The following is a 24,825-nucleotide window of genomic DNA, read 5'->3' as shown; positions in this document are numbered from 1 at the left end:
TTTTTTGAAGCTGCTCATATTTTGAAGGGGTGGCTTACCCCACCATCCCAGTATGGCCATGGCCCCGGTATGGCCACGACCTACATTAGCGATTTGGATGAATTGGCACTGTAGTAATTGAATTATTTGCGATTTTCTAACTTGGTGGTTTGGTGGTCTGGTCCTGGATTTTGGTGGGGTAGCCGGTCCGGCCATGTAGCCGGTCTGACCACGACCTACGTTACGGTCGCAAGTAATTGAAGCAGAAGCAGCAACAGCAACAGCAACTCAAAAGTCGAAAAGCTCAACTACAGCACAAGCTACAACATCTATAATTGATTGAATTGATGATGAGAGTGAAGAAGAGAGTGAAGAGAGCGAAGAGGAGTCTTTTGATGATGATAAATATGAATTAGGGTAACGTGCATGTATAACGAAAGTGCCAAACAAGTGAAAGTGCCAAAATATCGCGACTACCCCATAAGAATTGCGATAAATCCACCACAACAATATAAATTAATTAAAACTACTAGGAGTCCTCTTCTGTCTATTACAATCTGACAAGTGCGCGCATTGTGTCCAGTCTCACCACACTTGCCACAGCGACGTGCATGGGTTTCTTCCCTTGGCTTCCGACCACTACTTGCCCTTATTTCTTGCTCTACTTGCTGCACAATGTGCCTCTCGTCCTGTAGCTCCTGTGCTACCTGTTGACTAAGTGATCCTCCTTGCTGTAACGTAGGTCATGGCGTAACGGGGGTAATGGCGTAACGGGGGTAGTGGGGTCAGAACCACCCCATCAAACCTACAACCCTATTAACTACTACTACTACTATGCTAGAATGGTCCGTCAGAAGAGTATAAAGGCTCAAGAACGCAAAATTCAAATTCAAAAAGCTATATTAGCTATTAAATCAAATCAATACAAATCAATATATGCTGCTGCAAAAGCTTTAGGGCTACCAGAGGAGACCCTCCGCTGTCGCATAAATGGAAGGCACACACGTGTAGAAGCACGCCAGCACCAGCAACTCCTATCAAAAACTCAAGAGCAGACCCTCTCAAAGTGGATTAAAGAGCTTACTGGAAGTGGTTAAGCTCCTAGCCATCGGATATTACGTGAGGTTGCAGAGGAAGTCCGGTCAAACAAGTGTCGGGTCTTCCAAACCCAGGTGAGCCGACCTACAGAGTTAGTTGACCAGCTCAGTCAGGTCAACTACCAACCCATCAAACCTGCTATAGACTGGCAGACTCGGCTATTTCTAACTAGTGGCTTGGCAGACCCCATCAAACCAACCGGCTCAGCAGCAGATCTGACCAACCCAGCAGACCCGACCAACTCAGCAGACCCGACCAACTCAACAGACACAACCTCAAATCCCTAACTTACCTCTTGGGCAAGAGTGGGTGCCACGGTTCATTCAAAGGCATCCTAACTTACGTGTTAAGTTAGGAAGGAGGGTTGAGGCACAAAGGATGAATGGGGTCACAAAGCAGGTGTTGAAGGCGTGGTTTGACGCGTACAAGAGCCTCACAACAGAGCTAAAAATCGAAAATCACAACACCTACAACATGGATGAGACTGGGTTTTCAATTGGAAATTGGAACAATGCAATCAACAAGAATTATCGTGGATTCAAGCCTTAGGACGCGTTTTCAAGCCCATCTAGGCCGGCAGGAATGGGTGTCTGCTGTTGAGTGCATCTGCATGGATGGAACAACCATCGACCCCCTCATTATCTTCAAGGGACAGAATATACTACAGAGCTGGATTCCAAAGGAGGTTATAAGCAAATGGCACTTCTCTGCAAATACAAAAGGGTGGACAAGCAATCTTCATGGATTAGAGTGGCTAAAACGCGTTTTTGAGCCCTCTACAAGAGCAAAAGCAACACTTCCAAATGGACAACTAACGTAGGTCGTGGCCATACCGGGGCCATGGCCATACCGGGATGGTGAGGTAAGCGAGCACTTAACTACCCCATCAAACCCATCAACCAACACACCAAACCTATCAATTACCCCATTATTATGGTACGCAAACGGAGTTTAAAAGCTCAAGAACGCGATATTCTAATACTTGAAGCAGTAGCTGGAGTAAAATCTGGTTTATATAAAACTGCAAATGCTGCTGCAAAGGCCTTACATCTAAGGCCTGATACAGTTGTTAGCCGCATTAAAGGGCGACATACCTCACATAAAGAAGCACATTTAAAACATCAATTACTCTCCCAAACCCAAGAAAAGACCCTTTTAAAATGGATCAAAAATCTTACTGCAAGTGGTTACGCTCCTAGCCATCGCATATTACGTGAGGTTGCAGAGGAAGTCCGGTCAAACAAGTGTCGGGTCTTCCAAACCCAGGTGAGCCAACCTACAGAGTTAACCAGCTCAGTCAAGTCAACTACCAACCCATCAAACCTGCCATAGACTGGCAGACTCGGCTATTTCTAACTAGTGGCTTGGCAGACCCCATCAAACCAACCGGCTCAGCAGCAGTCCCGACCAACTCAGCAGTCCCGACCGACTCAGCAGTCCCGACCAACTCAGCAGACCCGACCAACTCAACAGACACAAACTCAACAACCACAACTCCAACTACCTAAGTTACCACTTGGGCAAGATTGGGTGCCACGGTTCATTCAGAGGCATCCTAACTTACGTGTTAAGCTAGGACACAGAGTTGAGGCACAAAGGATGAATGGGGTCACAAAGCAGGTGTTGAAGGGGTGGTTTGACATGTACAAGAGCCTCACAACAGAGCTAAAAATCGAAAACCACAACACCTACAACATGGATGAGACTGGATTTTCAATTGGAACAATGCAATCTACACGAATTATAGTCGATTCTACACTTAGGACACGTTTTCAGGCACATCCAGGAAGGCAGGAATGGGTCTCTGCTGTTGAGTGCATCTGCATGGATGGAACAACCACCGACCCCCTCATTATCTTCAAGGGACAGAATGTACTACAGAGCTGGATTCCAAAGGATGTTATAAGCAAATGGCACTTCTCTGCAAATACAAAAGGATGGACAAGCAATCTTCATGGATATGAGTGGCTAAAACGCGTTTTTGAGCCTTCTACAAGAGCAAAAGCAACACTTCCAAATGGACAACTACAACAAAGGCTCCTTATTTGTGATGGCCATGACAGCCATATAAGTGGGAGCTTCATATCACACTGCATACAGAATCGCATATCGCTCCTTATACTACCTCCACATACCTCACATATACTCCAACCACTTGATGTTGCAATTTTTGGACCTTTGAAAAGACACCTCACAACAGCCCTCTCACACCTTAATGAGGCGCAGCTCCTACGCATACAGAAAGCAGAATGGATGGATGCATACATACAAGCAAGAGCAGCTGCATTTTCAAATTCAAATATAGCTTCTGCTTGGAGAGGGAGTGGGCTACAGCCATTTCAACCGCAGACAGTTATCTGCGCAGCTACGCTTCCTACAACAGATGCAGTAATAGTGCGGCCAAAGACTCCAACAGAGCATGACATTTTTGAGAAAGTATTTCTGAACAGCAGTCCACCTGCTTTTTCAACACTTCACAAAGCAAATACAGTACTCTCTTCTACAATAAGTCGTGGCATTCTCAACACTCCTACAAAGCGATATATTCATAAGTTAGCAGATGAGACAGAGCGGCTCAATACATGCCACATACTACAACAAAGGGAGACAGATAACTTGCGCTCAATTATTCAGAAGCGCAGAGTACAAAATAAGGGCAAGAGAGCAGTTTTGAAGGGTCAATTCCACATCACAACTGAGGAGTTGCAGTCGCAAGTAGCAGAAGCAGAAGCAGCAACAACAGCTACATCACAAAAGTCGAAAATATCAACAACTCCACAAGTTACAACATCTATAATTGATCTAATTGATGATGGGAGTGAGGAGGAGCTATTTGACAGTGATATAGATGAATTAGCATGGTAATGGTAGAACTATTTTCAATTATTTTGAAGCTGCTCATATTTTGAAGGGGTGGCTTACCCCACCATCCCGGTATGGCCATGGCCCTGGTATGGCCACGACCTACGTTACAACAAAGGCTCCTTATTTGTGATGGCCATGACAGCCATATAAGTGGGAGCTTCATATCACACTGCATACAGAATCGCATATCGCTACTTATACTACCTCCACATACCTCTCATGTGTTACAGCCACTTGATGTTGCAATTTTTGGACCTTTGAAAAAACACCTCACAACAGCCCTCTCACACCTTAATGAGGCGCAGCTCCTACGCATACAGAAAGCAGAATGGATGGATGCATACATACAAGCAAGAGCAGCTGCATTTTCAAATTCAAATATAACTTCTGCTTGGAGAGGGAGTGGGTTACAGCCATTCCAGCCACAGACAGTCATACGCGCAGCTACACTTCCTACAACAGACGCACCCTTAGAACGGCCAAGGACTCCAACAGAGCATGATATTTTTGAGAAAGTATTTTTGAATAGCAGTCCTCCTCATTTTCAGACACTTCACAAAGCAAATACAGTTCTCTCTTCTACAATAAGTCGTGGTGGTGTTTTGAACACTCCTACAAAGCGATATATTCATAAGTTAGCAGATGAGACAGAGAGGCTTAACACACGCCACATACTACAGCAAAGAGAGACGGATAACTTGCGCAACATAATTCAGAAAAGAAGGGAGCAAAAGAAGGGTAAAAGAGCTGTTTTGAAGGGTCAATTCCACATCTCTACAGAAGAACTCTGGTCGCAAGTAGCAGAAGCAGAAGCAGCAACAGCAACAGCTTCACAGAGGCCTAGAATAACACCACGACTTATAGAGGAAGCTACAATTGAGGAAATAGACAGAGAGGGTGAAGAAGAGATATATGACAGCGATTTAGATGAATTAGCCTAGTAGTAATTGAACAATTTCAATTTTTTAAAGGTGGTAGTGGTTTGATGGGGTGGTTCCGACCCCACTACCCCCATTACGCCATTACCCCCGTTATGCCATGACCTACGTTAGTCGTGTTTTTTTAGCTCTCCGGTGCTTGCTTAGCACTTCATTTGCCTGTCACAGGTTTTGGTTCTCTGCTTTTAACAATGCTAATTGATGCATTATTTGCGATGCACCCTTTGTAAACTGGTCAACAGCTGCATAGATTGAGGTTGGAGAGCTATTTTGATGATGCGCAATTCAGTTTTTAATGAAAGTAGACTGTGATACAGCTTCAGTTGGGTTATTTGGTGTCTGAGAAACCCATGGTTGAGCGGTGTTTGGGCGAGAGGTTGGAGGTGTTGGCGTCTTAAACCTAAGGTCATGTGTAGATATTACACTCTCAGGGCTAAATGGAAGAAGCCCAGCACCTCGGAACCCTCCCTGAATATTGCTTTCTGTCATTGCAATGTTAAATGCAGCGTGGAAGGCAGGAAAGAAGTCATCCTTAGTAATGTAAATAATATGAGCCTGCATCGTATCTTCAATTTGCCGACCGTAAGCTCTCTTTAATGGGCCAAAACAGCCAACATCAAGTGGTTGGAGTATATGGGAAGAGTGAGCAGGCATACAAAGCGTAATAATGTTGTGTTCTTTGCAGTACTCCTCAAACTTGTCTGAGTGGTGGCTCTCATGACCATCAAGGACTAACAAGCGATAACCACCAACACTCCGGGGCTTTGTGTGCTTCTCAAAATGCTGAATCCAATCCATACCTCTCTCGTTTGTAGTCCAGCCATTTGCAGTAACAGCGATTACCCAATCTGCTGGAAATCCGCTATTCTTATACCAAGATGCAAGGTGGTTTTTACCTGCCACAATGACAAATGGCGGCACTGCCCAACCTTGAGAACTAATGCCTTGGATTACTGTAACCCATTCCCGATTGCCAGGCTGCACCTTTTTTGCCTTTGCCCGCCCATCTGAGCTCGTTACTACCGTTGCGCTTGAGATGACGCCCATCATAAACCCAGTCTCATCAAAGTTGTAGATATCTGCATTGTTGATGCCATACTTTAGAATTGTGTTCCATACAAGCTCAAACCAGCCACGAATGACTTCTGGATCTTCGCACCTAGCCCTCTGGTAGTCGTATTTTCGCTGGAAGCGTGTCCGGAGCTCTACATGGCGCTTAACAAAGTTTGAAGCCCAACGTGACCCGACGCGTGGCGCGTCGCGTGTTGCAAGTAGTCGATTTGCCATATCTTCAACAATAGACAACTGAGGAGGGAACCCTTTAGCAGCTAAGTCAAGTATATACTGAACAAGAGCTGATTCCTCTAGGTTACTTAATTTCTGTAAGTTGGCTTGGATATCGCGTCGTGAAGGTATGCCTTGTAAACGGTGACGTAGCTTGCGGTGGTCTACGGAATAGATCCTAGCTGCAACTCGAAGGCGCAAATTTGGGTCGCTTTGCATAGCTTGGATAGCTAGCACTAATTTGCTTTCATCATTTTTATGGCGCATGTTTTGTTGTGGAGGAATTTAACATTTAGTTGGGGGGGTTGGTCACCGCATGATTTTGGCACTTTCGCTTGTTTGGCACTTTCGTTATACATGCACGTTAGTAGTTATTAAATTATTGCGATTTTTTGAAGCTGTTGATGGGGTGGCCCCAACCCCACTATTGCATCTACGCCATTGCTGCATCTACGCCACGACCTACGTTAAGCCTCCTCATGCAGCGCCACCATCGACGCCACTGACAGGCTTCCCCCTATCCCACTCTCTCTCCTTTCCACTTGCCGTCCACTTCACTTCTGCCTTCTTCCCACTCTTCCATCCCTGTATTTCTTCTTCCGTAAACCCAGCTGCCTTGAGCCTATCCGCACCCTGTTGCTTCCATTTCACACGGTCCAGCACTAGCTCCCAGTCGTCACCATTGCTGTCGGTTTCTTGGTTCTCTGGTACTAGGTCAAGCGCTGGGTCATAGTTTTCCGAGAACCGGGCGTCAATTCCAGAGGTCGACGATACAGTGCCGCGGCCACGGCTTTTTACCTTTGGTGGCGGCAGGGGACCGACAATAGCTTCTAGGGGGTCCGAATCTGAATCCGCGTGAGGTGAAGGTTTCCGCCGCCGTTCTCTGTCGTATGATTTCTCATCGCGACTGGAGGAAGAGAGTAGTGAGCGCCGTCCAGGCGAACGTTCGCGCCGTTTTGGATCCCTACTTCTTCTGTCTTCGTTAGGGGAGCGGGATCTTAAACGATGCCGAGACCTATGCTTCTCATGATGGCTTCGACGTGTTGACTCGCTTCGATGCGACCGATGCCTGTCCTTTGACGATGATACATCTTCCATATCTTCGTCATCTGTGAATTTGCGCGCTCTCCTTCCCTTATCCTGACGATAGTCCTCGGTGTTGGTTGATCGATCCTTCCTCTCCTCCAAACCACCAGAGGAAGCTCCCTCATCGCGCATTGGCCTGGCCGCGCCACCAGTCCTCTGTCGTTTTGGCGCATTCCCGTTTAAAACCGCAGTAATGCTTCCAAGTTGGCGACGCCTAATATCGTTTGCTCTTCGTGTATCTTTCGTGACTAATTGCTCGAGACGATTACGCGACTCCGCGGCTTCCTTGGCGAGCAGCGCTGCATTATGCGAGTCTGTATCACGGACAAGATTGCGAAGGAAACGAGTATTTGGCTTAGGTTTATTGGCGGGGGGTCTGTCCATGGCATTAGCAAGTGAGAGAGCGCGCGGTATTCAATGACATACTTGGAAGGGAGAAATGCGGACATGCCATGGGCTGAGAATTTTATGGAACTTTCTTTAGCCTCTTTGCTAAGTATCGCGGCAATCTGATCATCGCTGAATTCGTCGGGCATATTGAATATCCTAGAGGTTGCCTTTCATTCAGAGTTCACAGAAATGCTGATCTGTAGGAGGCGACATGTTGCGACAGGAAAGCCACCATAAACGCTTGACCGCTTAATTCTGCCGGAAACTACACGTCAGGACCTGCCGAATTGAGCTAATGCGGTCGGTGGCGGATGGCAGTATCGCGTTTGACGTGTAAACAATACACCAGCAAAAAAGATACATTGAAACACAAGAGAACCACAAGTGTTTTTTTTACGGGCGATCAGTATGGACAATATGTATGGCGATACTTTGAGTGCGCTCAAGGAGCTGCAAACCGAAGAGCTCTCAATTATCAAAATCAGCAAGCCTATTTTGACCGTTAGTCTCCAAGACACGGCTGCACCCACTTCAGACGCCTCTCAGGATGCATACGAAAGTCCCACTTCAACAAGCCTTCAGGATGATTTGTCCCACTATAAGGTTTGATATCTATGGACTAGTAGCATGAGTATAATTGCTGACCATCCTCAGGAACTCTTCTCCAAGCTGCGCTTCTCATACCTCGAACAAGTCACCAAAGAGAAATTCATACGCGCCATCGTAGGCGAACCGCAGTTCATAGTTCAGCATGGCGAGAATATTGAACTGGAAGAACAGCTCGCTGAAGTCAAAGCGTCTCTCAAAGCCAAGAAAAACGATGTCGCTGGCATGGTCGCAGAACTAGAGAGGCAAGGGAGGGAACTAAGTCAAAAGCACGAAGCAATAAAACTGCAGACATCACAGCTAGGGGACTTGCCAGAGAAAATCGACTATCTTCATGCCTCGATAGCGGAACTGCAGGCGGCTCAGGCACCAGGTCCGAGCGCGAATTTAAGCATGCCGTTGGACAAGACCATGGCTTTGGTAGAAGACAAGGAGAAGGAATCTGCAGAGCTCGATCGTATATTGGAGAAGCTACAGTTGGAGTTGCCACGAAAGACAAGAGCCGTGGAGAGACTTGAGGCGGAGCTGCAACCATTGGAAGTTAAGAGGCAAGGGACTACAGCCTTAGCCAGAGATGCAAAGAGGCGGAAAGAAGACGCATTAGGGGGCAACGGTGACGACTTGGAAGAGAGGGGAAGATGGTGGAGAGGCGTTGAGGGCGGCTTGAAGGTTCTGCTGGATGTTGAAAACTAAATGATACCATGTGTTACGATTGGAATGGGCGTTTGGATGTGGGAAGTCGGCGTTAAAGTTAGGCCTTATTGTAGTTGTTTTACTCTGGAGGATGGCAGAAATGGATCGAATCGACAGCTTACGGCTGCAACTGCAAGATATAATACATCTCAGAGCCTCCGAAGACCTATGTTGAACTTGAACAACTACCTGAGCAAGTGGCTCGTTTGATGGTTAATGTGCGAATTGCTAACTGTGGCTCGAGGGATATCGTCGCTAGGCCCTACTCTTCCAGTAACCATCTTCAGAGCCGATGACTCTATTAACTCCGTTTCGCTTTGTACATCTGAGTAAACTGGATTTAACAAACGATTCCAGCCATCTCCAAAAAAGTAGAATCCAAGTCGTCATCATGTGACCTGGGGTTAAAATCCGATAAGCGAAATTCTTGATTGGTTTCCAGAATAGTGGAGCCGAGTATGGCTAATTGAATATGTTTTTGCGTGGGTTTGCTGCCCTAATAGTGCGTTAGCGTGTGAACTTTCAGAGAATCGCGAAGCATCAGCCTCACGAAAGACCACGACAAAAATAACGACAATCAACCAGCCGACAAGGTAAGATAACCCTGCACGAAATCGAATCATCTCCAGACGCTGATTATCATCAATAGTTCCTATTCAAAATGAGTACGTTGCCACAAAGCAGACGACCGCGACCGCGAATCATATACTAACTTCCTCACAGCGAAGGGAACCGGATCTTTCGGAAAACGCCACAACAAGTCGCACGTTCTGTGCAGACGCTGCGGTCAGTACTCTCCGGATCTTGGGATAAAGGATACAGCGCGGCGGATTGGGCTGGATTGGGATGAGGAAGGGATTCAAGAGGACAGGAACTAATTCGATGAATACAGGCCGCCGATCCCTCCACGTCCAAAAGCACACTTGCTCGTCATGCGGATACCCAGCAGCAAAGATTAGAGGATGTACGTACAATCTATCTCTTGACATGGCTTCAGAAAGGCTAGAATTTCGTTGGGGGTGCAAAAACTAACAGTACTGCAGACAACTGGTCCGAGAAGGCCAAGAGACGGAAGACCACTGGATCCGGACGCATGCGTTCCCTCAAGACCGTTTCCCGCAAGTTCAAGAATGGCTTCCAGACCGGTGTCCCCAAGGACTCGAGGGGCCCAGCGACCAAGACCGAGTAAGGGAGTTCCATTATGGCATGATGGGATTGTGGACGGAGTGATTGGGGATCGATAGGTGCCTGCTTGTGTTATTCCTCGACAAATAAAGGAGCTACTAGCAAATGCCATCAATTGCAATACGTCAAGTTCGGACAGAGTGCGTGAATGATTCGAGCCCATACCTATCGTCTCTCGCGATCGACAGATCTGGTCCTACAGATACGACAGAGACGACGGTCCCAGGCAGGACATTTAGATGAACGCCTTTGTTTCTAACCATATATCACGGGCTCATTCGACGTGGTATTATGTATTCTATCCAAATTACATATCGGTTCCGATTCTTCCTCAGATATCCATCATTGTCCTCTTTCAAACACCTTGACAGCACTATCACCCCCCACAAAATATAGCAGTTCTCTTGCCTCCGCTTTCTGTTCAGTTGGCAATCTACCGTCAGAATCCCCTGTCGTAATCCGGCACACCCCACTTACATCCCTAGCCGTCCCTGTATCCAAAAGCCTTAACGACATCACTAGATCTGCTTGGTGGGCAAGGCTCAATAGAAGAGCCCCATGATTCGTCTCCAGTGGTGTATCATGTCCAGCTGCCAACGGTGTATCGGCAGCAAGTGTCAATATTGTTGAATGGGCAGACTGTTGTCTCATTAGCTCTTTATTTCATAATTTATTTCCAATCTTTGGGTCACTTGCTAGTCTCCAATCCATCAACGTATCTCCCAAAGCCACCGTATCCAGCTTATCCCCACTCGTTGCCAGTAACAGATCAAGCTGATCAATCACTAAAACCACTTTCCCAGAGCCGGCCTGCAGTTCTTTGAGAGTGTTATTCACGGTGTTATGTATATTCCCCAGCTCGTTACCCCGTATAGCGTTTGCGCCACGTGTGCTAGTCTTCGACCTTGCAGGTTCCAGGAGCAATTCGCTCAGCCCATCAATAAATGCAAACCTCTTCTTTGCTGCCAATTTATCGAGGTCATGGCCCTGATTTCTAAGATTAGCAAAGGCGCATACGTTGAGCACATCAGGAAGCGTACTAATTTCCGAGCCCCGTCCTTCCAAAACGCCAGATCTCTCATAAAGCTAACAAGTAGCACCTTGGTAGTATCTCCATCTTCAGTTTCATTGGAAATGCTGAGGGACTCGAGGTTTTGGCCAAGGTAGCTTTGAAGGTACCGCAGGACAAGCCAGTTTGTGCTCGCACCAAGGACGGAAGTGAGGAGAATAAGGGATAATTCCGACGGAAGAGCAACGTATGGCGAGAGGAGATGCGGAATTTGCGACATTGTACGGAGCACAAGTGTCGTATCTGGGTTCAACAATGGGGTGAGTGGAGGGGTATGGATAGGTTTGTGCAAGTTCTGCCGTGTTCTCATGGGACTTTATGCTTCACCGCCTTTGGTTACGTGGGGTAGATTGGCTGGGGAATCTGCTTCGCACTTTGCACTTCACGTCACAGAGCCTATTTTATGGCCTCGAAGGCATACTTCACTGGCATAGCATCCGGGTCCCTAGGTGGTGTCATTGAACCCGGTCAGTGAGACATGATGGCCTTAAAATGGCAATTGAATAGCATACATAATCTTAATGACACTCAGTTTACGTGCTCCGGGTATCTTAAACAACCAGTACTCCACCGTGCAAAACATACGGCCCTCATTACATATCGAGGAGCCTTCCTGCGATTCCCTCAACGCGGCCGCCACCGCCCAAGACTGCCCTCTCGGTCGTTCGGTCTCGTCCGTCTTCTCCTATCACAACGCATTTGAGTATCTTTCCTTTCGAGCTGATCACCGCTCTCCCAATTCTCCCATCCATCCATTCTAGCCTAATATGTTTCGCTTCGGCATCAGCAGGACTGATATCTGAAAAGATAAGTTCTCGCCCCTCCCCTTGCTCTTTATTTGCGCTGAGTCCGAAAGCCCTCCGCATGCCGACAATAACAGTAATTCGGTTGTGGTAAGCAACAATACGAGACCTCAGAGCCTTCACGAATCGAGGCAATGCCTGCTTCGGCCCTTTCAGCAAATCGCCGCTCTGCGTAGGCGCTGGTAAATATCTGTCTGCCAGAGAATCCAGCGGTATGCAAGGCGGCACTGTATGTCTATGCACACGCCATGCACTGCTGTCTGGATGATGCCTATTCAAGAACACGTAGTACGGCCTTATAAAGTGCCCGCTCTGGAAGGCCTCGATGCGAATCCCAAGGACAGCGCCTTTGTCGATTGAACATGGATCTGGGTCTTTAACTTTGAACGTTGTAACTCCGGAGCATATACGGTATAAACATTCTTGGTTGTATGTTAACTGCTTTTGCGAATTGCTGCTAGCGATATTGTGGAGTGGATTGTTATCCTCGGTTTCGAGTGATTTGGGTGCAGAGCGGAGACGTCTCGGAATTGTTTGCGAGCGTGAATTGATGATATTTGCGGTCTGTATAATTCGTCGTTGATGGAGACCCACGACTATGGTTGGTTCGGTCAGCATGGCCATTTATCAACTGGAGTGGGGGAAACATACCTCGTGCTTCGAGGGATTCAAGTTCATCATCGAGCTCAACCTGTATGGGATCCACCGGCGGTTGTTCAGAAGGGGAAACCATCATAATTTAAATAGCAAGGTGGTTAAGTTCTCAACCTTCACCTGTTGAACTTGTCAAGTCAGTTGTCGCATGCTGTAGTTCTTGGGGTGAGTATGTTTACATCAATTTGGTTTACAAGCGCTAGTTCACAAACCTTGGCCTGGACCTTGAGTGGTGCGTATAGCACGTGACCCATATTGTGCTCCTGTTCGAGCATGTAACGACATACAGTAGGAACTACTTGTAACTTACTCAGAGTATAGTGGTTAATCACTTCACTGTCAGACCGTGGTGACTATTGATGTTTGAATATTCAAGATACTTTAATGTGCTTTGCTCGGTCGGGTATCATTATGTTTCAGTGGAGAAAATCGAGGTATGTGACTGTTGGACAGCATACAAAGATAGGACATGTTAAGTTTTCAAGCGTGGCACACGGAGCAAGTTGGGAGATGATATAGTTTGCGAATGTTTTTGTGAGAATAGTCTAGTTGTGTTAAAAACCATACCGACCAGGTAAGCTAACCACATCACGATAAAAACAGCACACGAGAAAAAAAAACCACGACGGCCTCAATTCCTCATGATGCTGCATCATATCAATGATCCCCAAACAATGATCTCTCCGATCTAGTTGTACAATCAAAGCAGAGCCACGGAGTTGTGGAAACGGTCCGTCTTCGCACCAAGGAGTCGCCGAAGGCAAAAAGAGTCAAAGTCCCTAACTTTTCCGACCCATCCGTCGCATATTATAAAAGAAATAGGGTAGGGTATTTTTAGAGTCGTGATGTAGGAGTTCATTAAGTCACGATGGTAGTCGCCCAGTTGTGGGACGGAATGACGGACAATTAAGCCTTCTATGCGGTCTTCTCCTCGGTCTCCTTGGCGGCCTCTCCACCTTCCGCAGAAGCCTCCCCATCAGGGCCTTTGTTGGTCTTCACGTACTCATCGTACACAGTGAGGGCCTCGTCAACCTTGGCACGAAGAGAAGACTCATCCTCAATACTAAAACAATGTTAGCTTTTACTAGTATGGAGAGAGAAAGAAGACTTACAGGCCAACAAGTTCCGCATTATCCATTTCCAAAAGCATACCGGTGATCTTTCCTGCGAGTTCTGGCTGCATAACTTGAATCTTGGGGAACAGTGCCTCGCCAAGAAGCTGCTTTTGCTGGGCCGGAGGAGCGGTGGTAAGCTGAGCCTGGAGAGCACTTGCGCCTTCCTGGCTTGCGCCTGGAACGGGCGCCTGGCCAGCCTGGGAAGTGCTACGGGCACCCTGAGGTGGGAAGCCGCCAGCCTGGCCTGGTCGGCCGGGCATTCCACGCCCAGCGTTGTTCTGCTGCCTATAAGCCTGCGGGGGCATGCCTGGACCCGGTACACCCTGTAGGCCTGCCATGTTCGGTGGCATTCCTGGCAATGCTTGCATAGGCATACGGCCACCTGGTCCGCCACGGCCAGCACCAGCAAGAGCTGCAGCCTGGGCCTGCTGCATGGCAGCTAAGAACTGGGGGTTTCCAGCCTGGCCGTATGGAGCTCCAGGCGAGAATTGCCCTGGGAGCCCATACACGCTAGGAGGCAACTGCTGGGGGCCTGGTCCACCACGGCCAGCTTGCTGAGGAGGGAAGTTTGGGTATTGACCAGGGCGAGCACCCTGGGCAGGAATTCCCATGCCTTGTTGCAGTGGGAATGGCATTCCGCGGCCGCCAGCGTTGGGGGGCATGAAGCCCGGCTGCTGACCGGGACCATAGAACATCGGAGCCTGGATGAATTGCTGAGGTAATCCAGCAGCGGCAGCAGCCTGCTGCATACGGATCTGGTTTCTAGCCTGAATGCTAGCCTCGAGCTGGCTCTTACGGACATCCTTGCGCTGAGCCAAGGCGACGTACAATGGCTTGCCGTTGACCATGCGTTGGTTCATCTCAGTCACAGCCTTCGTGGCCTCATCTGGGTTGTTAAAGCAGACAAAGCCAAAGCCCTTGCTCTTACCAAGAACACGCTTCTCAGACTTGGATGCGGCTTTCTTCTCGGCAGACTCCTCCTCGCCCTCCTTCTTCTCCTCCTTAGCCTCCTCAACCTTCTCCTCGTCCTTCGTCTCTTCCTTCTTCTCCTCGTTCTTCTCCTTCTCCTTCTTCTCCTCGTTCTTCTCCTTCTCCTTCTCCTCAGCCTCAGCGGTCTCGGCAGCAGTGTCACGCATGACCTTAGCAGACGTGATAGCTCCATAAGGAGCAAAAAGCTCGCGAAGTTTCTCATCGTCCACATCATCCTCGAGATTCTTGACGTAGAGGTTTACACCTTGGTATTTTGAAGCCTTCTCAATACGAGCAGCCTCGTAAGACTTGCGGAGTTCTTCCTCGCGCTCGTGCTTCTTCTGGGCGCGTCCGACGTAAAGATCCTGGCCCATGAAATCCTTTCCATTAAGCTCATCGACGGCGGCCGACGCGTGCTCATGGTTGATGAAGTTGACGAAACCAAACCCGCGGTTCTTTCCAGCCTCATCACGAGCAAGGGAAGCAGAGGTCACATCTCCAAACTTCTCGAAGAGCTCTCTGAACTGATCATCAGTGGCATCGGCAGGGATGTTCTTAACGTAGATGTTGGTGAAGTTGGCCTTCATCTCCTCAAACTTGCTCTGGCGGTCCTTCTTTGGGATGTGGTGGCCGACGAACACCTTCTTCTCGTTGAGAAGCATACCGTTGACATGCTTGATGGCTTGGCTGGCAGCCTCATCGGTCTCGTAGTGAACAAATCCGTATCCCTTGGAGTTTCCAGACTCATCCTGGGCAACCTTGCAACTGAGGATGTTGCCGAATGCAGCAAAGGTGTCGTGGAGAGCCTTGTTGTCGATGGCAACATCAAGGTTCTTGATGAAGACATTGCCTTGGCCAGTCTTTCTGAGAGCAGGGTCACGTTGGGACCACATAATGCGGCATGGGCGGCCCTTGATCAGGGTGTAGTTGAGCTCCTCAAGAGCCTTCTCACCATCGATCGTGGTGTTGTAGTTGACGTAGGCATAGCCAAGGGAACGGCGGGTGACAGCGTCACGGCAGACACGGATGGAGGCAACAGATCCGATCTGGGAGAAGAGCTCGAAGAGCATGGCCTCAGTCACAGATGGGTCGAGCTCTCCGACGTACAGAGATGCCGAAGCCTGGGGGTGGGCAGCCTGTGCGCCAGTTGGAGTTGGGCCGGCAGTGTCTGGGTCTTCGGAGGTGGCCTCAGTAGAGACGTTGGTGTTGATTGCCGTAGCATCGCCGCCGTTTAGGGTGGTGTTGGTGAGATCGGTGGCGAGCTGGTCCACAGCAGAGGTAGCCGGAGGAGCAGACATCTTGAATGGTTATTCTTGCAAAGAAAGACCACGTCTAGGTTCTTATGACTCTTGTTTTGGATGAAAATGTCGCACAAGTGAAGGGATCGTGTGACGGAAGATTGGCAGTAGGATGTTGTAGGGGTGAGTTTGATATGGAGAGATCGCAAATCTGAGGTTTTCTAACTGTTTTTCAAGTTTTTTTGTGCCTTTTTTTGCGGAAAAAGGTGTTTTTATGGGGTTGTAAGGAACAGGGCAAAGAAGAACGAAAGAAGTACGAAGGACGTTTCGCACTGAATCCGCAATCGATGTCAAGGTATGGGGGTTTTGTTGGTGGGTGATTGTGAAGAAAGGTCGGCCCTCTCGCGAAACGGATAAAGAAAAGTTGACCGCGTAGTGTAAGTGCGCTCACGCTATCGTTTAATTAGAAAGGTCGCACTTTCCCAATGGAGTAATTGGTCGAGACTATTGTGTGCCTGATATATAGGGCATATATAAGGCATGTACAAGCACCCAAAAGTGGCCCAAGGCTGAATGAAGCTGAGTAAGTGCATCGGTCCATGCAGGGTACTTCTAACAAATCCACGGACGACCACCATCAACTCTCTGATGATGAACGCAGCATAGTAGGTGGCCAATAATTTATTCTCTACAAAGCAGGTAAACACACCTATCTCCAGATAACTCACGACCCTTCCAGCCGCTAACTCCCTTCATCAGGACGGCCGATGACAAATAAAGCACAGGCTGAGTCATCTACAGCCTTGTGATCCATTTCATGCCTTCGGTGCCGGTGCCATGACTGCGAATCCCCCACCTCACCCACCATGTTCCAAAGCTTCTCCGGTAGCTCTCGCCGCACGCGCCAGGTGAACCTCTCCGGGCAAGACATCAACCCATTCGAGGCGTCATCATGGGCTCCAACAGCTTCCGGAACACAGAAGACGCTCGCTGCTGCTCAGCACGAGCGCCACCTGCGTCAACTTGAGCGAGAACGATTAGTCGCAAGCAAGAACATACAGAGAACCTGGCGAGGACATAGGGTCCGCAAGGATGTGGCAAATGGCAGGAGACAAGCATGGGGTCTTCTCGATAACCAGCATGCCCAGGAAGAGGATCTTGCTGAACCCGTCCTTACGCAAGAGCTAAACTTGCTGCTTGCATTCTTCAACCATAAGAACCCTGAGGATATCTCAAGGTTGGTCCGGCTCTGCCAAAGGATTTTGCAACGAGGCCAAGATGGTCAAGGCTTTGATGCCAACATAGGACGTCGTCTACCGTTTCTGGTGGCGGTGCTGCTGGATGCCCTCTCTCTGTTCGTACTACCCCTCTCTCACTGATCTTTATTTAAGACTTGATCCATGACCATCTAGGTGCTAACTATTTTTGCAGTCAGCCACAGCCATCGGCAGATATTTTGGTCCAGACACTCACATGCATTGTGAAATGGAACCCCAGCACAGCAAGCAAAGTAATCACGCGATTCTATACGATATTATCGGACCTTCTTATCAGAAGAGATTTGTCAGGCGAATTCAAGACCAAAATATTCGAGGTTTTCGCTGCGCCACTTGTTGTTAGAAGTGATATCGACGACGGTCAAAGGATCTTGCACGATGCATACGTCAGCTTAGCCTTTTCATTCCTCGCTACTCCTGATTTGGCGAGTAGAGTTGGTGACATGAAAATTCTAGCTGAAACTATCGACATTGACATTCTGAGTCAAGCCATACTCCATGAGGACTCCAGGGCCGTTCTCAACGATATGGATCCGGAGTCTAGACTTTGGCTTCTTTCTCACTTCATCTATTTCCATGGTCTATGTTCAATACAGCGGCAAAAACCCGGTTATATCAGGGCCCTATCTACCATCCTGTCACTATCAGCAAACGATATATTTGGGCGGATAGAAGTCTCACAGCCAGGTGTTCTTGATACATCTGATGAGGAAGTAGGCGGCTCAGAGCTGCTCAGGCAGGCTCTACCTGAGTTTATTAGAAGTCAGGTTATTTCTCTCGTCAATAAACAAAGTATCACAGACCTACTGGCAAAGTTTGATTCGTAAGTTTTGATGAGATACCCCTTTGACAGATAGCCGACAAAGAGTACTAACATCGAATAAGTGAACACGCGGACACTCGTTCCCCTGGGTATGAGGGAGATGATAGTTTACTGTCTAGCTACGCCTTGACCCTACTGCAAACGTTTCCCACCCTTGGGGAAAAGATTCGAATGTGGCTATATCAAGCTTCAGTCACCGTCACTGGAGCTCAAATTCCGGCTGTGAAGCTATTCTGGCGAATAATGAAACAGACATCGATCTTCACGTCAATAAGCACCGATTCGAAGGCCGCGCTAGAGATATTAAGGAAGCCTTCTAAACTTTCAGATTCACCTGCGGCTACCTCTAGCAATGCTACAAGGGATCGCGACTGGCGATCTATTCTTCTCTTTCTTGAGCTCTATGCATTCGCTTTGCGGTTCACTGATGACGAAGAATTCTTGAGCGGAGGAGAGACAAGTATGACTGAGAAGGGAGGCCTAATTTCACGATCAAGAGAGAGTGCCCTCCCACTACGCGATGTCAAGCTCCTGAGCGTTTTTCTCAAAAATCTTTCGTTCACTATGTATTACAATACGGCAGACATACTGAAGGATGACCGGCGAGAAGCTCGGACAAATCTGTCCTCATACTTCGCTACAAGTTCTAAAGACAACAACTCTACCGCCGAATTTTCTACTCCCACGAAGGACGCTAAAAATGGGAAGAACCTAGAATTTCTCGGTATAGCCGGTATGACATATGACTATGTTCGGAATATTGTTACCCGTGTCATGAAGATGCTTTACGAGAGAGATTCTCGAAGAAGTTTCTTGCCTCCAAACCACTGGCTTATGACATCAAGGTTTGATATGGGGAGCTTTATACCAGCTGTTGTTGCGGAAGAAGAAAGGCAGCATCAGCTGAACGTAGAAGATGGCGAAGATGAGGAGCAAGGTATTGGTCACGAGCCTTCACGTCCAATTGTAGGACGAGGACGATCTGCGGTTCTGGCCTGGCGGGAGATAGCGGCGAGGGAACGGCAAAAGAAATCACGGGCAAGCGCGCTTGCTGCGGTAGGGCCTCGTCTCGAGGTTCTACAGAATATGCCATACGTTATACCTTTTAAGACGAGGGTACAAATTTTTCGACAATTTGCGCACCAGGATCAGTATAGACGGAGGAGTGGTAATACAGATCCAGATGTGTGGCGCATGCTCAATATGCCATTTCCAGGCGAGGGAACTAGCAGGCACCACGCAAGGATCAGGCGTGATAATGTGCTGGAAGACGCCTTTGGCCAATTCTTCAGTCTCGGCGAGGGTTTGAAAGAGCCAATCCAAATTACGTTTGTGGATAAGTTCGACAATGTTGAAGCGGGCATCGATGGAGGTGGCGTCACTAAGGAGTTTTTGACTACGGTGACGAATGAAGCATTCCGATCTGAGGATGGCCCTGGTTACTTCGTTACGAACGATCAGAACCTTTTATACCCAAACCCTGCAGCAGTCGACCAATGTAAAGATGTTTTACGACACCAGGGTTGGGAAGAGTCTGACACAGAATGGAACGAATCAATAACACAGCTTTTGAAACGCTACGAGTTTCTAGGTCGTGTAGTCGGAAAATGTCTCTACGAGGGCATTCTCGTTGACATAGGTTTTGCAGGCTTCTTCCTTTTGAAGTGGGCCTCAACCGCAACTGCGGACTCTGCGTCTGAATTGAGATACCAGGCAAATATCAACGACCTGAGAGATCTTGATGAAACATTATATCAAGGCCTACTTCAGCTCAAGAACTACACTGGGAACGCACAAGACTTCGCGCTAGACTTTACCATTGATGATGTGGTATCTCTAGCAAATGAACCAGTGCGCACCATTACACGGGAGCTCATACCGAACGGGGCCAACAAACCCGTCAACAATGAAAATCGCGTGTTATACATATCTCTAGTCGCTCGGCATCGCCTTCACAGTCAGCCGTATCATCAAACACGAGCCTTCCTACGTGGCCTCAGCCAAATAATACAGCCCTCTTGGCTCTCCATGTTTAACCAAACGGAATTACAGACTCTCATTGGCGGCGATATGGCAGAAATCGATGTTGACGACTTACGGCGCAATACAGAATATAGCGGGGTATATGTTATCGGCGATGATGGCCTTGAACATCCAACTATCAACCTATTTTGGCAGGTAATGAAGCAGCTCGATGATCAAGATAGACGGAAAGTCTTGAAATATGTGACTTCTACTCCAAGGTCGCCGCTCTTGGGCTTTGGCCAGCTAAATCCGAAGTTCAGTATCAGGGACGCAGGAGGCGATGAGCAGCGACTTCCGAGTGCAAGCACATGCATAAATTTGCTAAAGCTTCCAAGGTACACTTCAGCGAAGACGATGTCGGAGAAATTGCTTTATGCCGTCAACTCCGGAGCTGGGTTTGACCTCAGCTGAGTAATAGCGAAACGGTGGCAGTGGAACGACGCATAGGATGATGCCGAATGATATATGAAGTGAAAGCAAGTTAGACATAGAGAGCTTTTAGTAGCAACCAAATATAAGCATAGCTACTCGAATGGGCGTTCTAATTACCACACATAGTAGAATCTCTGGAAATCTTGGAAAGGGCCGTGAATCACAGTCATCTAATCTAGTGTGGCTCCTTCCGGTAGCTTATTTAGACCTATTATTGTTGTACATCAGATTTATATACATGTCTCATCTATTCTAGACCTAACGCTCAAAATAATGGCATGTGGCTCTTGAATTATCTGCACCAGATGATGCTCCCGAACTCCTGCAACATATGCTATAGTCGTACAAATATCCCGTACAAATATCCCTCCCTCCCCTTTCTCGGCGCCATTGCCGCCATTTCGCGCAGAATCAAACTTGCTGCATTCTTTGCTCGATTGTCGCCTTAGATCTCGCACGACAATGTGATTGATGTATCTTAATCTTCGCCGTTCTCTGTCTTCCATCGAGCGAGATATGCCTCTCCACTTAACGCGCCCTTTGGGTCTCCTTCAAACCGGCCACGTGTCGGCTTCATATTGCGAGTAACGAAAGGTGTGAGCTATATCTCATGTCAGCTATTTACTCGTGAAATCGTATGATCAAACTAACGGTAAATTCTTTGAGGCCCTCTGGCACAACATATGTCCGCACCTTCTCCCATTCGATAACATATCCACCGTGTTTGGTATGGCGACCAGTGGAGCCAGTTCCCGTTCCTTTGTAGAATCCCTTGTTGGCTTGCTTCGTTGTAAGCGCAAGGCGCCGAAGCCGCCTGAACAATGATTGCGTAGGCCTCATATCGTAGTTTGTGATGAAGTCGTTGTATCCTTGGGCCTGAGTTGTCGTTCCCAACTTTGCGATCGCCAAGACTGAGAAAGTCTTAGCGTGGCGCTACTTTGGACCCCTGTCAAAAAAGTTCCACCACAAGATAATCGATAACCAAATTTCGCGACCAGCAGTATTTGGAACTTTTTAAATAAAAAACAGCCCAGCGTCACTGGTGCTGCTTTCTTGGCTTATTAAAAAGGCAAGGATGGGAGGAAGACAATCCCATGGTGGGCCGCTAGGCGCCGCCCCGAAGGCTTCAAAGTCAAAGGCAAAGAAAAACCGGAATCTGAATGCCTTCGCTATCGCTGCTCAACAGCATCCCGAGAAGCTCAAGGTCAGTCGCCATCGACTAGGAGAATCTGAAGGTGGCTCGAGACCTGGGAAGCGTGCAAGGGCGCAGGATGGCTCCGACGAAGACTCTGCCGAGGAAGAACCTAGCAAGAAAAGGAAGGGTCGATCAAACGACCCAGACGAGGAAGGGAGCGACAGTGAGGGAAACGAGTGGAAAATGGGACAGGTTGACAGCGACGACGATAGCGAACTTGATAGTGATGACGCTTTTGGAGAAAGTGACGACGAAAAGTTAGAAGGGTTTGCGTTTTCAGGAAGCACCGAAAATATGAGGAAGGAACCAAAGAAGAGAGGTGGGGATATCAACCTCGACGAAGATGGAGATAGTGAAGGGAGCGGTTCCGATGATGATAGTCTGGGCGAGGATGCAATTGATCTTGCTGCTATGCTTGATGCTACGGAGGAGGATGGGCCAGACGACACCGGCCACGCTACAGAAGAGAATATGGAAAGCGATAGTGAACAATCATCAGATGGAAGTGGCGATAGCGATGAAGAGAGCTTTGAGACTTTTACGGATGATGAAGGAAATGATTCTGATGATGACCCCGACAAAATGCTCGCATTACAAAGGCTCATCGCGAATCTTCCTCAAGCCGACGCCTCTAAACAACGCCTCGATCGCCAACGAAGTGATAATGCGAGCGAATACGCCACCCCCTCAGATTTTAAAGTCACATCAAAAAACAAGTTAACTCTTGAAGACCTTGGGCTACCATCAATTCAGGATAAATTTGTTAAAAGGTCACTCAAGCTACTGGCAGCAGAGGCTAAGAGCGAGGGGGCGAAAAATGGAGTGTCTGGGAAGCTTGCAGTTCCCTTGACTCGAAGAGAGCAAGAAGTGCTCAATCGCAGCGCTGCATATGACAAGACTAAAGAGACATTAGAGAGGTGGACAGAAACTGTCAAGCATAACCGCCGGGCTGAACATCTTATGTTCCCATTACCAGACGCCGACCACTCGTCCATGAGCAAAAACACCAAACTTCAGCCAACGACTAGTTCGAAGCCGTTCAACGAGTTGGAAACTGCCATTCAAAGCATCCTGGAGCAGAGTGGCCTGGCCACTGTTGATGGGAGGACCGATGAAGACCAGATTGCGGAATTCGAAGAGCTGGAGGCAAATAAAATGTCTCTTGAAGAAGTCAAGGCCCGCCGTGATCAACTACGCATGGCACGTGAGCTTATGTTCCGTGAGGAGGCAAGATCTAAACGCATCAAGAAGATCAAATCCAAGTCTTACCGCAGGGTTCATCGTAAGCAACGTGAGAAAGAGGAGCGCCTGAACAAGGATGCTCTTCTGGAAGCCGGTATTGTGCCTTCGGAGGATGAGCAGGAAGCCCACGATCGCTGCCGAGCAGAAGAGCGGATGGGCTCTAGGCACAGAGGCAGCAAATGGGCAAAAGCTACAAAGGATGCAGGACGTGCTGCCTGGGATGAGGATGCACGATCAGCTATGAATGAGATGGCTGTACGCGACGAGGAGCTGCGCAAGAGAATTGAGGGTAAATCTTCGCTAAGGGATGGCGCAGATAGAGATGAGGATCTGAGCGACAGTGATGATTTCGGTAGCGACGACGACGAAGGTCTAGGGGAAGCTCAACTATTGAATAACCTCGACAACAGCGGCCCAATCTCAGACAGTGGGGTTGGGGGACGGCTTTCAAACATGGCATTCATGTTAAAAGCGGATGCGGCGCGGAAGCGAGAAAACGACGATGCCGTCAAGCAGTTGAGAAGAGAGTTAACCATGGGAAGTGTCGAGCCAGAGGACGAGCCCCCTGAAGACATCGGGCGTCGTTCATTTGGCCCAGGGAGCCAAAAAGCTGCCCAGAATGGTTCTAATGAAACGAACAACCAGCAAGAATCCGACAGCGAGCATGGCGAAGAACCTTCGCAAGTAACTCAAGAGCGAAATAAGTCAACCTCAAAGGGTTCAAACAATGACAAAGAGTCGAGCAGTACCATGCGTCATTCTCATGCACCTAAGCGTGCGGCGGTTTCACCGATAATTTCGACCGATCAGGCGCACGAAGGCGGCGCCTGGTCTCAGGTCAGCTCAAGAAAGAATGCAGTTGAATCGTCAGACGCTCGCCGTCGAAAGCAAAAGGCCCATGCCTCGGGCGCTACAGATGAGCTTGATCTTACCAACGTGTCGATGATTGCCGCTCCATTCAAGCCCAAGGGTAAACTTGGTGGGAAGAAAAAATCCACTGCGGCCGGGATGACAACCCTACATGTCTCATCAGATGACGACAGTGACGAAGAGGCGGGGCCTAAGTTGCCCTTCGCAATCCGTGACCAAGAACTTATTGCGCGTGCATTTGCCGGTGCTGACGTCGTCGGTGAGTTTGAGGACGAGAAGCGCCAGGTTGTCGAGGATGAGGACGAGAAGGTTGTCGACAGTACGCTCCCTGGCTGGGGTAGCTGGACCGGAGATGGATTGGGAAGGAAATCTAAGGCACGGAATAAGGGCCGGTATATGGTGAAGACTGAGGGGGTTAAGGAGAAGGACAGGAAAGATGTGAAGTTGGACAAGGTGATCATCAATGAAAAGAGGGTGAAGAAGGTATGTGATGGTATCCTACGCGACTTGGAGGCGTCGTTGAAGAAATGGATTGTGAAGCTAACTATTCATCGCAGAATGTTAAATATTTGGCTAGCAGCCTTCCTCATCCGTTTGAGACCAGAGCCCAATACGAGAGGTCCCTCAGGTTACCTGTTGGTCCAGAGTGGACAACAAAGGAGACATTCCAGGATGCAACGAAGCCCAGGATTCTACTTAAGCAAGGCATCATTGCACCGATGTCGAAGCCCCTGGTTTGAGACGCTTTGGAGATGTTTTTGCTATATAAAAATATATTTAGTACGAACAAGAACAAGATTTAAGATCTGTAACACCTGTAACACCTGTAACACCTGTAACACCTGTACTCGTGGTGTTGCTGTCCTACGTAATTTGGAGAGGCGGTGCCTCGACGCTGTTTTATATAACGCGTCACGTACGTACGACTGGTAAAGCAGCATACATTTATTAATCCAAAGTACGAGTAGAACCTCCAGCACTCGCCGTCA

At 48.4% G+C, this 24,825-nt stretch overlaps 9 protein-coding genes across 9 annotated transcripts; 4 read left to right on the top strand and 5 right to left on the bottom strand.

The window, feature by feature from the left end:
* Positions 1-6,641: 6,641 nt before the first annotated feature.
* On the bottom strand, positions 6,642-7,786 carry VC83_00094 (uncharacterized protein; the record flags this gene model as incomplete). Its single annotated transcript, XM_024463791.1, has 2 exons — positions 6,642-7,626; positions 7,677-7,786. The coding sequence occupies 2 exons, from the start codon at positions 7,784-7,786 to the stop codon at positions 6,642-6,644; spliced, it is 1,095 nt and encodes a 364-aa protein (XP_024328698.1).
* Positions 7,787-8,048: 262 nt separating this feature from the next.
* Positions 8,049-8,939, top strand: VC83_00093 (uncharacterized protein; the record flags this gene model as incomplete). The annotated part of the gene is made up of 2 exons (XM_024463790.1): positions 8,049-8,243; positions 8,295-8,939. The coding sequence occupies 2 exons, from the start codon at positions 8,049-8,051 to the stop codon at positions 8,937-8,939; spliced, it is 840 nt and encodes a 279-aa protein (XP_024328693.1).
* A 548-nt stretch (positions 8,940-9,487) lies between these two features.
* RPL37A (60S ribosomal protein L37-A) lies at positions 9,488-10,128 on the top strand (the record flags this gene model as incomplete). The annotated part of the gene is made up of 5 exons (XM_024463789.1): positions 9,488-9,532; positions 9,589-9,604; positions 9,663-9,725; positions 9,832-9,903; positions 9,983-10,128. The coding sequence occupies exons 2-5, from the start codon at positions 9,601-9,603 to the stop codon at positions 10,126-10,128; spliced, it is 285 nt and encodes a 94-aa protein (XP_024328692.1). The 5' UTR covers positions 9,488-9,532; positions 9,589-9,600.
* VC83_00091 (uncharacterized protein) lies at positions 10,119-11,588 on the bottom strand. Its single transcript, XM_024463788.1, has 3 exons — positions 11,165-11,588; positions 10,821-11,111; positions 10,119-10,763 (listed from the first exon to the last, which is right to left on the bottom strand). Exons 1-3 carry the CDS (start codon positions 11,501-11,503, stop codon positions 10,467-10,469), a joined length of 927 nt encoding a protein of 308 aa, XP_024328695.1. The 5' UTR covers positions 11,504-11,588; the 3' UTR covers positions 10,119-10,466.
* An 88-nt stretch (positions 11,589-11,676) lies between these two features.
* VC83_00090 (uncharacterized protein) lies at positions 11,677-12,859 on the bottom strand. The gene is made up of 2 exons (XM_024463787.1): positions 12,648-12,859; positions 11,677-12,592 (listed from the first exon to the last, which is right to left on the bottom strand). The coding sequence occupies exons 1-2, from the start codon at positions 12,730-12,732 to the stop codon at positions 11,787-11,789; spliced, it is 891 nt and encodes a 296-aa protein (XP_024328694.1). The 5' UTR covers positions 12,733-12,859; the 3' UTR covers positions 11,677-11,786.
* Positions 12,860-16,348, bottom strand: PAB1 (Protein phosphatase PP2A regulatory subunit B). Its single transcript, XM_024463786.1, has 2 exons — positions 13,763-16,348; positions 12,860-13,713 (listed from the first exon to the last, which is right to left on the bottom strand). The coding sequence occupies exons 1-2, from the start codon at positions 16,030-16,032 to the stop codon at positions 13,566-13,568; spliced, it is 2,418 nt and encodes an 805-aa protein (XP_024328398.1). The 5' UTR covers positions 16,033-16,348; the 3' UTR covers positions 12,860-13,565.
* On the top strand, positions 16,349-20,723 carry VC83_00088 (uncharacterized protein). The gene is made up of 4 exons (XM_024463785.1): positions 16,349-16,671; positions 16,732-17,326; positions 17,404-18,072; positions 18,135-20,723. The coding sequence occupies exons 2-4, from the start codon at positions 16,839-16,841 to the stop codon at positions 20,506-20,508; spliced, it is 3,531 nt and encodes a 1,176-aa protein (XP_024328399.1). The 5' UTR covers positions 16,349-16,671; positions 16,732-16,838; the 3' UTR covers positions 20,509-20,723.
* Positions 20,700-21,400, bottom strand: VC83_00087 (uncharacterized protein). Its single transcript, XM_024463784.1, has 2 exons — positions 21,181-21,400; positions 20,700-21,130 (listed from the first exon to the last, which is right to left on the bottom strand). The coding sequence occupies exons 1-2, from the start codon at positions 21,367-21,369 to the stop codon at positions 21,008-21,010; spliced, it is 312 nt and encodes a 103-aa protein (XP_024328406.1). The 5' UTR covers positions 21,370-21,400; the 3' UTR covers positions 20,700-21,007.
* Positions 21,401-21,522: 122 nt separating this feature from the next.
* VC83_00086 (uncharacterized protein) lies at positions 21,523-24,652 on the top strand. Its single transcript, XM_024463783.1, has 2 exons — positions 21,523-24,319; positions 24,394-24,652. Exons 1-2 carry the CDS (start codon positions 21,605-21,607, stop codon positions 24,574-24,576), a joined length of 2,898 nt encoding a protein of 965 aa, XP_024328407.1. The 5' UTR covers positions 21,523-21,604; the 3' UTR covers positions 24,577-24,652.
* Positions 24,653-24,825: the final 173 nt, after the last annotated feature.

This window comes from Pseudogymnoascus destructans (assembly GCF_001641265.1).
Source record: "Pseudogymnoascus destructans isolate 20631-21 unplaced genomic scaffold scaffold_1, whole genome shotgun sequence".
NCBI lineage: Eukaryota > Fungi > Ascomycota > Leotiomycetes > Thelebolales > Thelebolaceae > Pseudogymnoascus > Pseudogymnoascus destructans.
This window is presented reverse-complemented; position numbering and strand designations above follow the sequence as displayed.

Coding starts and splice junctions, on each gene's coding strand:
- VC83_00091 (XM_024463788.1), bottom strand. CDS start 11,503: ATGAGAACACGGCAGAACTTGCACAAACCTATCCATACCCCTCCACTC. Junction 11,112..11,164: donor AGGACGGGGCTCGGAAATTA/GTACGCTTCCTG, acceptor CTTAGAAATCAG/GGCCATGACCTCGATAAATT. Junction 10,764..10,820: donor CGTTGATGGATTGGAGACTA/GCAAGTGACCCA, acceptor ATGAGACAACAG/TCTGCCCATTCAACAATATT.
- VC83_00090 (XM_024463787.1), bottom strand. CDS start 12,732: ATGATGGTTTCCCCTTCTGAACAACCGCCGGTGGATCCCATACAGGTT. Junction 12,593..12,647: donor TGAATCCCTCGAAGCACGAG/GTATGTTTCCCC, acceptor AACCAACCATAG/TCGTGGGTCTCCATCAACGA.
- PAB1 (XM_024463786.1), bottom strand. CDS start 16,032: ATGTCTGCTCCTCCGGCTACCTCTGCTGTGGACCAGCTCGCCACCGAT. Junction 13,714..13,762: donor AATGCGGAACTTGTTGGCCT/GTAAGTCTTCTT, acceptor ACATTGTTTTAG/TATTGAGGATGAGTCTTCTC.
- VC83_00088 (XM_024463785.1), top strand. CDS start 16,839: ATGTTCCAAAGCTTCTCCGGTAGCTCTCGCCGCACGCGCCAGGTGAAC. Junction 17,327..17,403: donor CTGCTGGATGCCCTCTCTCT/GTTCGTACTACC, acceptor CTATTTTTGCAG/TCAGCCACAGCCATCGGCAG. Junction 18,073..18,134: donor CTACTGGCAAAGTTTGATTC/GTAAGTTTTGAT, acceptor ACATCGAATAAG/TGAACACGCGGACACTCGTT.
- VC83_00087 (XM_024463784.1), bottom strand. CDS start 21,369: ATGAGGCCTACGCAATCATTGTTCAGGCGGCTTCGGCGCCTTGCGCTT. Junction 21,131..21,180: donor AGGGCCTCAAAGAATTTACC/GTTAGTTTGATC, acceptor CATGAGATATAG/CTCACACCTTTCGTTACTCG.
- VC83_00086 (XM_024463783.1), top strand. CDS start 21,605: ATGGGAGGAAGACAATCCCATGGTGGGCCGCTAGGCGCCGCCCCGAAG. Junction 24,320..24,393: donor ATGAAAAGAGGGTGAAGAAG/GTATGTGATGGT, acceptor TATTCATCGCAG/AATGTTAAATATTTGGCTAG.